Source organism: Merops nubicus, unplaced genomic scaffold (genome assembly GCF_000691845.1).
Source record: "Merops nubicus isolate BGI_N331 unplaced genomic scaffold, ASM69184v1 scaffold15045, whole genome shotgun sequence".
NCBI classification, from domain to species: domain Eukaryota; kingdom Metazoa; phylum Chordata; class Aves; order Coraciiformes; family Meropidae; genus Merops; species Merops nubicus.
In genome coordinates, this window is record NW_008609062.1 from 406 (window position 1) to 11,644 (window position 11,239).

The 11,239-nt window shown below is 45.7% G+C and overlaps 1 protein-coding gene across 1 annotated transcript; it reads right to left on the reverse strand.

The window, feature by feature from the left end:
- Nucleotides 1–5,909: 5,909 nt before the first annotated feature.
- On the reverse strand, nt 5,910–10,761 carry ATP5C1 (ATP synthase, H+ transporting, mitochondrial F1 complex, gamma polypeptide 1). The gene is given in 7 exon segments (XM_008940492.1): nt 5,910–6,010; nt 7,517–7,672; nt 8,194–8,258; nt 8,753–8,894; nt 9,316–9,534; nt 9,668–9,799; nt 10,734–10,761. Coding segments are annotated over 7 exon segments (834 nt in total). The 5' UTR covers nt 10,753–10,761.
- Between the last annotated feature and the right edge of the window lie 478 nt (nt 10,762–11,239).

Consider the following 11,239-nt stretch of genomic DNA (forward strand, 5'->3'; position numbering starts at 1 on the left):
GCAGGGCTGATCTATTTCTACTGCTGGTTTCTTGGGAGAGGAGACCAACTCCCACCTCACTCCAGCCTCTTTAAAGGGAGCTGTAGAGTGTGATAATGTCTCCCCTCAGCCTCCTCAAGGCCAAATAACAGTCCCTCAGCAGCTCCTCACAACCCATGTTCCCCAGACCCCTCACCAGCTTCGTTGCCCTTCTCTGATCCCGCTCCAGCCCCTTAAGGTCTTTTGTATCCTGTGGTGCCCAAACCTGACCCCAGTGCTCGAGCTGTGCCCTCCCCACTGCCCAGTCCCAAGGCACAATCCCTTCCCTACTCCTGCTAGCCACACTGTTTCTGGTCCAGGCCAGGATGCTGGTGTTCTTCCTGGGCACACCTGGGTTATGGCTGTGGCAGGCAGGTCTTGGCACGGAGCGGTTTGAGACCCCCAAAACAACCAAAATTGGCGTTTCCTACAGGAAAAGCTGGTCTCAGGTGGCCTCTGGGCTGGGCTTCCCCATGCTGCTCCCTCACCTCCACAGAGCCAGAGCCAGCCTGTGCTGGAGCAGAACCTGGACACGTCCTTCAAACAAGCAGCAATGCCATGGATTATCAGCAAGAAGAAAATTCTTGGTCAAGACCATTTATCCAAAGCTCTGATTTTTTTTTTTTTTATTTTTCTCTTTTCAGCTGTCTCCAGAGGTCATCCCTCTTCAGCCACCACTGGACTTCTCTGCTGCAGGACCCGACGTGTCCTCAGGCAGCTTGGACCCACAGACACCAACGTTTGCTGTCAAGACCTTGCTATGAAACCTTTTGGGTGAAGCCCTTTAATTACTCTCCATGCTAATCTTGTCAGTGGGTTACTTTTGGTTTGGAGATTGCAGTTTTGGGCTGTTGGGCCCCATCATGTCACTCCATGGTTGTACAGCCTCGCCAATGGTTGAACAGTCATTCCTCCAGAGGTGAGAAGAAGATTACAGTGAATCTCCTGCAGCTGCACAGAAAAAGAAAAGCAAACCCAAAATATTTTTAAGAGCCAGTATGACCCAAATTGAAGGAAAGTTTGGGGGATCTTTTGGGCAAGCAGAACCTTGCAAGGTCACCTCCATGTAGACAGGCATAGAAATAATCAGGTACAAGGCCAAGATTACCTAGGCAGGGGAAACATCAGCTTTGGAAACAGATGTGGCAAAATTGGAAACAAAGAAGAAAAAGTGTTTAGAGGCAACTTGTTTCTTTCAGAAAAAAAACTGAGCAGGGAAAGAATGAAACTGTGGTGAGAAAAAGGAGGATCCAGAAAGAAAAAGAACAGTTCCTGAGTGGTGTGGGAGGCAGAAGGAGGAGCAGCAGAGCTGTTCTCACTTGGTGCTGGCTGCACATACACTAATACCACCAAGTGCTAATTGTCTGTGGCTAATCAGAGCATGAAGGGCAGAATTGTAAATAATAGCGGTCTATTATTACAAGTTAATTAGCTCACAAATTAGCTCTTTGATTTATTAGACCATGAGTAGAGTGCTGATTAGTCAATAAACTGCCAGGTCTCTTGTAACAGTCACATTTCAAGTCTGCAACCTGAGGAGAGAGGAACTGGACTGGTGACAAAGTCCTGCAGGTCCTTGCCAGGGCAGGTGGATGTTCTCTGCTCATTCCCTTCAGTCTGTGGAGCAGCTTTGGGCAGTTTGGGACTGATAACCCATTTCCCACCTAAGAAACTTCATTGTCTGAGTGCAAGGGGAAGCTGCAAACACACAGACTCTCAGTAAATTTTTGCAAGTGTTCTTCATAATTAACCTGCAGTTTTGGCATGGTCCCCCTCTGACATCCCTCTCTCTGAGTTGGGAACAGCTGGATTTGATGACTGGACAGGGAATTGGTTGGATGGTCACATCCAGAAGGTAGTGGTCAATGGCTCGATGTCTTCAGAGAGACTGATGTCAACTGATGTCCCTCAGGGGTCCATACTGGGACCAGTGCTGTTTAATGTCATAGAATGCTTTGGGTTGGAAGGGAACTTAAAGGTCATCTAGTTCCAATGACTTCTATATCTTCATCAGTGACACAGCAGGACTGATGTACCCTCAGCAGGTTTGCAGGTGAGACCAAGCTCAGTGCTGTGCTCGACATGCCAGAGGGACAGGATGTCATCAGAGGCACCTAGACAAGCTTGAGAAGGGGGCCCGTGTGAACCTCCTGAGGTTCAACAAGGCCAAGTGCAAGGTCCTGCATGTGGGCTGGGGCAACTCTCATTATCACTACAGGCTGGGGAGAAAGCCCTGGGGGTGCTGGGGGGGAGGAGCTGGGCAGGAGCCCCTGGCAGCCTGGGCTGCCCCCCCAGCAGCGTGGGCAGCAGGGCAGGGAGGGGATCCTGCCCCTCTGCCAGCTCTGTGAGACCCCCCTGCAGTGCTGGGGCAGCTCTGGAGTCCTCAGCACAGCAGAGCCAGGGACCTGCTGGAGCGGGGCCAGAGGAGCCCCAGCAATGCCCCGAGGGGGGAACCCCTCTGCTGGGAGCCCAGCAGGAGAGAGTTGGGCTGGGGCAGCCCCAGAGGAGAAGGCTCCAGCTGGGGAGACCTGCTGGGGGCTGCCAGGGCTTACAGGTGGCCTCCAGGAAAGCTGGGGACTTTTTATTAGGGCCTTTTGTGACAAGACAAGAGCTAATGGTTTTAAACTAAGAAAGGAGATTTAGACTAGATCTAAGGCAGAAATTTTTTAGTGAGGATGATTTTTACAGTGAGACACTGGCCCAGGTTGCCCAGAGAGGTGGTAGAAGCTCCATCCCTGGAAACATTCCAAGTCAGGTTGGATGGGTCTCCGAGCAACCTGCACTATTTGAAGATGTTCTTGCTGACTGCAGGGAAGTTGAACTAGATGAGCCTTGAAGGTCCCTTCAAACAAACAGTTTTCTATGAACATGGGATTCAAGGATTTGTGAAGAACTTCCCTGTGTGGGCATGCCGCTCCTTTGATCTGACCTGGGCTGTGCATGGGTTGCTCCTTTATCTTGAAAGGGGAAGAAGGGAAGGCTGGAGATTGCAGGACTTCCTTTGCTGAGAGGAATTAAAGGACATGTTGTGTGGGGATGGAGTAAGGGAACAGTCAGAAGGGTTTGGTCCAGGAGGGTCCCTGATGGACCCAGCTGGCTTGGCCCAAAACCTCAGACACTACGGGAAAGATTTGGGCCTAGGGCCACAGACCTTGTTCACATGCCATGAGGTCAGGAACACAGTAGGAACTGCTTTAGGAAGACAACAGTAACCTTAAACTGTTCCTTTTAGTCTAAAGCCATCATCTTTTGTCCTAATTGTAAGGATTGGCTCAGAAAAAGTGGAAGTTTTAACCATGGTGCCAACTCCCAGCTTTACCAGGATCAGTGACAATCTGCAGTCTTTTTGGGCTTGCACTTTGAAAGTGGTGTTTCCCACATGAAAGTAGAACAGGAAAGACAAAACATGATTTAAAGGGGGTTCTAAATAAAAACAAAAGAATTACAGGTTCCAGATTAGGATAACTGGGAATTGCATAGACCAGACACTGCCACATTGACACATCTGGTGGCTCGTTTGTCTTCTCACATTTTAGTGCTCCCTGAATTCACTCACTCATGAACAGCAGCACTGGAACCATCATTCTTTCAAAGGAGTTACTAAGTGCTTCTAACTATGTACTGGATCTGCTCCAGGACAGCCTCTCATTTCCCTGAACCCCACCTCAGGCTGCCATGCTGCTTCCCCTACACGTGTCCATCTCGATGTCCAGCACAGAACGCCCCAGAACTCGTGTCCAGCTCAAGCCAAGGCCATTTCCATTCCCTTCAGACCTCTTCTGCAAGCCCTGTGGTTACACCCCACCACTGCCCTCTCCTCCTTAGACCCAGATATTTAGACACCAAAAGCATTTGCTCCACGGAGAACCAAAAACATTTCTTTCATGTTGGTGGTTTATTGTAAGAATTTACAGGTTTCTGGGGCTTTACCATTTCTTCACAAAATAACAGAGCAGCCTTGTTAGCACAGACACAGGCAGGTGAAACCACGCGCTCGGGAGAGCTCCTCTTCATCTGGAAGGAAAAGGGAAGCAAATGCTTTTCATTATTTCATTTTTTACTCAAAACTTGTCTCCTCCAATCTGAATACTTCAACTCACAAATATTCCTCACCCTCCCTGCACCCCCCAACTCTCTACCAAGTCTATTTTTCCTTGAAGTTTTAAATATGCCTCTTTTGCTACAGAAACTTTTCTAACTTGTAAACCTTCATAGGTTGTAAACCTCCATAGGTTTACAACATCTTCCTCACAGACATTTTTAGGTTGCTACATAACCAATATGTCTCTTTTGCTACAGAAACCTTTTTAGATTGTAAACCTTTTTAGGTTGTAAACCTCCATAGGTTTATAACATCTTGCACACAGACATTTTTAGGTTGCTACATAACCTCAGAGCACTAGGAAAACATGAAAAACAGTAACTACAAATAAATCAACCCAGGAAGAAAAAAACACAGAAAATTATGTCAAATGTGGATGATTGTTATCACAGACCTTTTTTTGTTTAAAATTAGATGCTTATCAAATTTTGTTCAGAGAGATTCAAACTATCAGCGGGCAGTTTCCCAGCTCCTTGGGAAGGGAACTTTGACCCACAACGCTGAATTCCAACCTCCTCATTTGATGCCCAGATTTTCTGTGTTAAATTCCTTTTAAAACACAATCTAGTTTCTATTTCACAACTTTACCTCTTGGATTTGGCTGCACCGCGTTTTCCGACTAATCCCTGGTTACGGTGTTACGAGAGAAAAACAGAACAAGCAGGTTAGGAAGCAACTCATGCAAATTCAGGCAAAATTCTGCAGGTATTTATGAGCCCAGGTGTATTGTGAGGAGCACAATACAGCCCAGAACTGCCACCAGGTGCCTGTTCCAGGCGGCTTCTGAAAAGCACAGGCATCTGCGTCCAAGCACAGCACAAGTTTTCTGCTGTTGGATGGAGTCTGCATGAGCTACGTGGAGTGACAAATTCTGCTCTAAGACCACACGTCTGTAACCTGCAGGACACACCTTCAGGAAACTTTTATCTGGGAAATAAGTAAAATACTGAACTTGAAGTGAAATACTCATACAGTGTCAACAGACTGACATTCCCTCCTCCTTCCAGCCCCACCACCAAACTCTCAGCTCCTGACCACCACCACAGGATCATTTATCCAAAAGCATCTCACACAATCACACCATGGTGGGGTTGGAAGGGACTCTGGAGATCACCTTGTCCAACCCCCCTGCTCCAGCAGGTCCCCCACAGCAGGGTTTGGAATCTCTCCAGAGGAGACTCCACAACCTCCCTGGGCAGCTGCTCCAGGCTCAGGCACCCTCACAGCAAAGCAGTTTTCCCTCTTGTTCAGATGTTTGTGTCCATTGCCCCTTGTTCTGTTGCTGGGCACCACTGAAGAGACAGGTCCCATCCTCTTGACACCCACCCTTTAGCTCTTGATCAGCATTGATCAGATGCCCTCTGAGGCTTCTCCTCTCCAGGCTGAACAGCCCCAGGGCTCTCAGCCTTGCCTCACAGAGATGCTCCAGGCCCCCCAGCATCTTCACAGCCTCTGCTGGACTCTCTCCAGTAGTTCCCCGTCTCTCTTGAACTGGGGAGCCCAGAACTGGACACAACAATCCAGAATGTGCCTTCACTAGGGCAGACTGGAGAGCAAGGAGAACCTCTATTTTACCAGCTTTTTAACTTCATCTAGCCAAAAAAGGCTGCCAAACTTCACACTTGTTAGTAGAACTGCACAAGCTGGACAACCTGAGAGCCATGCCATGGATCCTCTTCCCTTTGGTTTTGGGACAACGTGCCCTGACCTTTCCCACTAACCAGACTGAAGCAGGACAAAAGCATCACACAACTTTGCAACAACTCCTGCTTCACATTCAGGCAGGTACTCACAGAGCAGCAGCACCAGAGATGATCTCAATGAGCTCCTTGGTGATGACGGCTTGACGGGTACGGTTGAACGTCAAGGTCAGTTTATCAATCATCTCAGCTACAAAGAATTAAGGTTTGAATTTAAGTATTTAAATACAGATGAACAGAATATCAAGTAGTCTTGTAAATCATAGAATCAAAGAATCATTCTGGTTGGAAAAGACAACTTTAAGATCATCAAGTCCAACCATTAACCCAGCACTGCCAAATCCACCACTAACCCATGTCCCTCACACCACATCTACACGGCTTGGAGACCCCTCCAGAGATGGGGACTCCACCACTGCCCTGGGCAGGGCCCTGACAACCCTTTCAGGGAAGACACTGTTCCTCATGTCCAACCTAAACCTCCCCTGATGCAACTTGAGGCTATTTACTCTTGTTCTATTACTTGTTACTTGGGAGAAGAGACTGAGCGTCACCTCACAACCTCTTTTCAGGAAGCTGTTGAGAGTGAGGTCTCCCCTGAGCCTCCTTTTCTCCAGGCTCAACAACACGTGGTCCCTCAGCCACTCCACACAAGACTTGTTCCCTAGACTCATCATCACCTTTGTTGCCCTTTAATTCCAGCACCTCAGTGTTTCTTGTAATGAGAAGTCAAAAAAACAAGCAAACAATCAAGACTCTTCCTGCACTGCTCTTTCCTCTCCCTGACAGATAACACTATTTGTAGACAATCCAGAAGCTTGATAATTTGGCTTGAGGCAAAGTGCAACATCTGAAGAACAGTGGATAGATTGGAAACACCATGGTATGACAGCTTATTTGGACATCACACAACCATGCACTCCTTGTGTTTCAATTAGATTGCAGCATCAATTAATTATTGCCATTTTCTTCAAGTTCCTGTTTTTCCACCAAAGGGAGCTAGATTTTTTTTCCTTCATTTTTTTTTTTTTTTTTTTTTTAAACACAGAGGATATCATCTCCTTTTCTCAAGATAAGTTCACACCTCCAGCTCCAGGTAGCCCAAGTGCACATCACGTTGGCTTCACTCAGACACCAGCATCCTTTACACAACATCCTTAGGACTGAACTCTTACCCCTGTGCCACATCAAAAGCTGTCAGCTCTCTCCCACCAACACCAACTGCACACTCTGCCCTGCACTGCTTGGATGCCTTCCAAGGAATACTTGTATATTCTCTTGCTGCATGACATGTGGTGAAACATTTAACCATTGTTTCAGTTTTGACACCTTTAAACTGGAATGGTTTATAAAAATTCCATAAATCCTCAGCCCAGCCACATGAGAAGAACATAAAGAATATTTGACCATTACAAGGTTAGTTTAGTATTTCATGTTCTCATTAAAGAATCTGTTATTTCACTCCCAGTTACCTCATCTTGTTTCTCACACACCTGACAGCAGTCCCTCTTTCCAGGGACTAAGTAAGGGTCCCATGTTCAGAAGGGAATCCCAGTTGAACTGGCACAGAAAACCAGACTCAAAACGGAATTAAGAGAGACACCAGCTCATTTCTTATCATTTTGGAAACAAAACATTACACCCAGTGGGGTCAGGACCTCCATGCAGTCCTGGGAAGCCCACAGAGCAGACTTACAGGCGTTCTTGCTGGCGTTGTCCATGGCTGTCATCCTAGCACTCTGCTCGCTGGTGGTGGATTCTTTCAGGGAGTAGTACAGAATATTTGCTAGTGTAAATTCCTGGTAGTTTCTCAGCACATCAGCATCAATGTCATCATAGATACTCAGGCTTTCTGTAAAATGTGAAAGAGAGGACTTGGAGACATCCAAGACATTCTGCTTCTGGCAAAACAACATAATGCCACAAGAGGAGGCTGCTTCTCTCCTCGAGGCTTCTGCACTTCCAGAACAGAATTTTAAATAGCAGAGGGAGTAAGTATCTTATCTCTTAAATACATTATCAGTGTATTATGTTTAATCTTCCCACATAATGCTGTAGAAACATTCTGGGGTATTTTTCCCAAGTGACTCCACGCCCAGGCTGTTCAGTGCTGTAAACACTAGAACTGACCACGTTTTACAGAAGTTTGGTTCTTGTTTGAGAGACTCTCTGAATGAGCACAACCACTCTTTTTAACACTCTTGCCCCACAGCACCCTGACAGTCAGCCTTGGAGTGCCAAGATAAGACAATCCATTACACTTTTGACAGCTGCACCCTAATAAGACATTTTAATATCAAATTCCCATGTTTAGAGTACTTTTAATGGCATTTATCACTTTATAGAACTGGTGGTTTCTAGTTCACTACTTACCAGAACCAGCAACAGTTTCAAAGGAGAAAATGGGTTTTTCATCAGTCTTGTAGGAGATGACAGACCTGTATAAAGCCAACGTAACAAGGTTAGTTGAACTGAAGGTCTAAACTGGGTATTTAAAATCAAATTAGAATAGACACCTTCTGGCACTAGTTTCACAGTTTTCTGATAACCCTGATGAAGAGACCTCAGACACCATGTGGCTATAATGATGTCCTGACAAAATACAACAGCACCCAGTGTGCAAGTGAAAAGAGAATTCCAGCCACAGCTATTAAAAAAACCCCTAAACAACCACAAACAGCTCTTCATACACAACAAAATGCACTCTCTCCTCAAGCTGTGCAAGTAAAAAGAGAATTCCAGCCACAACTATTAAAAAAAAATCCCTAAACAACCACGAACAGCTCTTCACACACAACAAAATGCACTCTCTCCTCAAGAAACAAAGCACACGTGCCAATTCAATCAGTTCTCCTCTTATTTCACAGGCCACTGTGCTCTTTGAAGCTTTCCACCCAGTATTTTCCCCTGTGTAGCTTCAGTTTAATCTTACCTGAACCGATTGTAGATGACAGAGCCCTCGTCAAACTCATAGCCAGAGTTTAACAGCTCCAGAGCAATGACTGAAGCATCTCCAAAGCTCGGAGGTCTCCGTCCCACTTCCTTGAAGGTCAGCAGAAACAGGAACATCACATCTGCATTAGAACCAAGTGGGTGCTCTCATGGACAACCACGTGGCAGCAAGAGGCAAATTCTGAACACCAACCACTGTTCAGAACCAAGCATTTTACTGAATAGTCTCTTGAGATAAATTTTGCTTTCTTTTTCAGTTAAATTAGCATGGTAAGTTCAGAATAAACACCCACTTGTAGCAGTGCCAGCTTTGCAAGCTGTCAAGCTTCTATTCCAAAAACATCATAATGCTGCACAGCAGTTTCACAGCTGCCCAGATGATCAAGAGTCATCTTAGAATATCTGCTTAGCATATTTTTGTTTTGGACTATTTTTTAAGGAATTTGAATTTAGCAGTTTCATTACATGCACTTGCCTGTGAACGCCACAGAGCCTTGCAAGCAGTCTTGAAATTTCTACCACAGAAAACAACCAAAACCCCACCAAACCCTTCTCACCTCTGAAGCAGGCCTCTGATCTTGTCACCCACTCCAACCACCATCACTTCTTTCCCTGCGTTTGTGAGGTTGGTGATCTCGTTCTTCATGGTTTTAGCAATGGATGTATGGATAGCACCACACAGGCCTCGGTCAGAAGACACACCAATGAGGAGGTGCTTCTTCTTGTCCTCAGGGGCCTTTATTTCTGCTTTCTCATAGAGAGCTAAGAAAAGATAAAAACAGATAAGTTATTCAAGGGGGGCCAGGAAGCAAATAGGCCACACCAAAATACCTGTCAATAATTCTAACTAAATGTCAAAAGGGGTTCCAAATCCAGTGCAGGAGTCTCCCCTCACCCAGTGCTCCTGTCCCATAGACCCTGGCAGGCTTCAGCTCCCTCTCAGCTCTGGCGTACTTGGCTGCAGAAACCATCTTCATGGACTTGGTGATCTTCTGAATGTTCTTGATGGACTTCAAGCGCCTGGTAACTAGAAGGGTAACAGGTGAAGGTCATGGGCTGCACTGTGCACAATGAAAACCAAGCAGCAAAACGCCAGCAAGAGCCATCCACAAACATCTTTTGTATCTTGCTAAGTTCCTCAAAGAAGAAAAAAAATAAATAAGCAAACAGCCCACAAATAAACCTCCTAAAAGACCTTAGTTCTTAGAGTGAGCAGCGACGAGGGGTCTGGCTGACCCAAATGCAGCTTTGCAGCAGGCACAGGGGCTTCCCCCAGACACAACTTTTATTTAACATTTAGCTCAATGTAAGATCTATTTACTATTCTCTTTCCTCCTTCTGATTGACAAATAGATCATTTGAGGTGTACTGACATCTTTTCCCAGACATCAAAGGAGGGAAAGGGGAAGAGCCAATGCTACAATGAGACAGGATGAACTCCCTCCCCTGTTTATTGTGGCAAAACAGGATTCATAGAAATACTGGTGTAAACCAAAACCCAGACAGGTGTCCTACAGACAAGCACAACCCCAAGATGATATCCCTGGATAAGAACATAAGAGGAACAGCTTAAAGATGTGTTATCTAAGTGGAACCATTCAGTCAACCTTTTTTTCACCCAGCATTGGATAAAACCACAGGGAAATAAATGTAAGAGAAAAGAAATTAATTCATAAAGGTAGAAAAAAAGTCCAGTTTAGCGGGTAAGAAAGGATTATTTTAAAAATATTTTTGAGTAAAACCATATTGCTGAAACATCTATGTTAGTGCAAACACCATTTTAAGCAATGCCTTTTCCAAGAGAGACTCATTTAATTAAGAAGTGCTGGGGGGTCATACGGCAGCATTGTGCTAACTCACAACCTGATTAGCCCACAGAAACCAGCCAAAATTGTATTTTAACCTATGGTTTCCCTAAAAAAACTTTCCCTCTCTCCAAAGCAAATAACACCAGTACTTACTGTCTTTTAGAGTTGCCATATTCCTGACTTGGCCCCTGAAAATGAAGGCAGGAGATATTAGGAGAGTTCACTGGTTCTCCACCAACACGTGCCAAGGGCAGGGCCCTTTCACAGGGGTGGAAATTTAAGAATTGCTGTTTCTTAAAAAGCATCTGCAGCAGGGACAAGCTATGACAAACCATGCCTTGCATCCAGACCTCCCTCCCTCCTCATCTCCTGAGACACCAGATCTCAGTTAATACACCAGGCACTGCCTTAGGCAACTGCACCACATAAATGGAGGCCAGACAGCACAGCAATAGCATTTTTATTAATAATGTTTTCTAACAATTTCATAGAATCATTAAGGTTGGAAAAGACCTCTATGATCATCAACTCCAACCATCACCCAACGCTACCATGACCATTAAACCATGTCTTGAAGCACCACATCTTCATGTTTTCTTAACACTGCCAGGGTTGATGACTCAACCACTAATCTAGGCAGCCTGTTCCAATGCCTCACC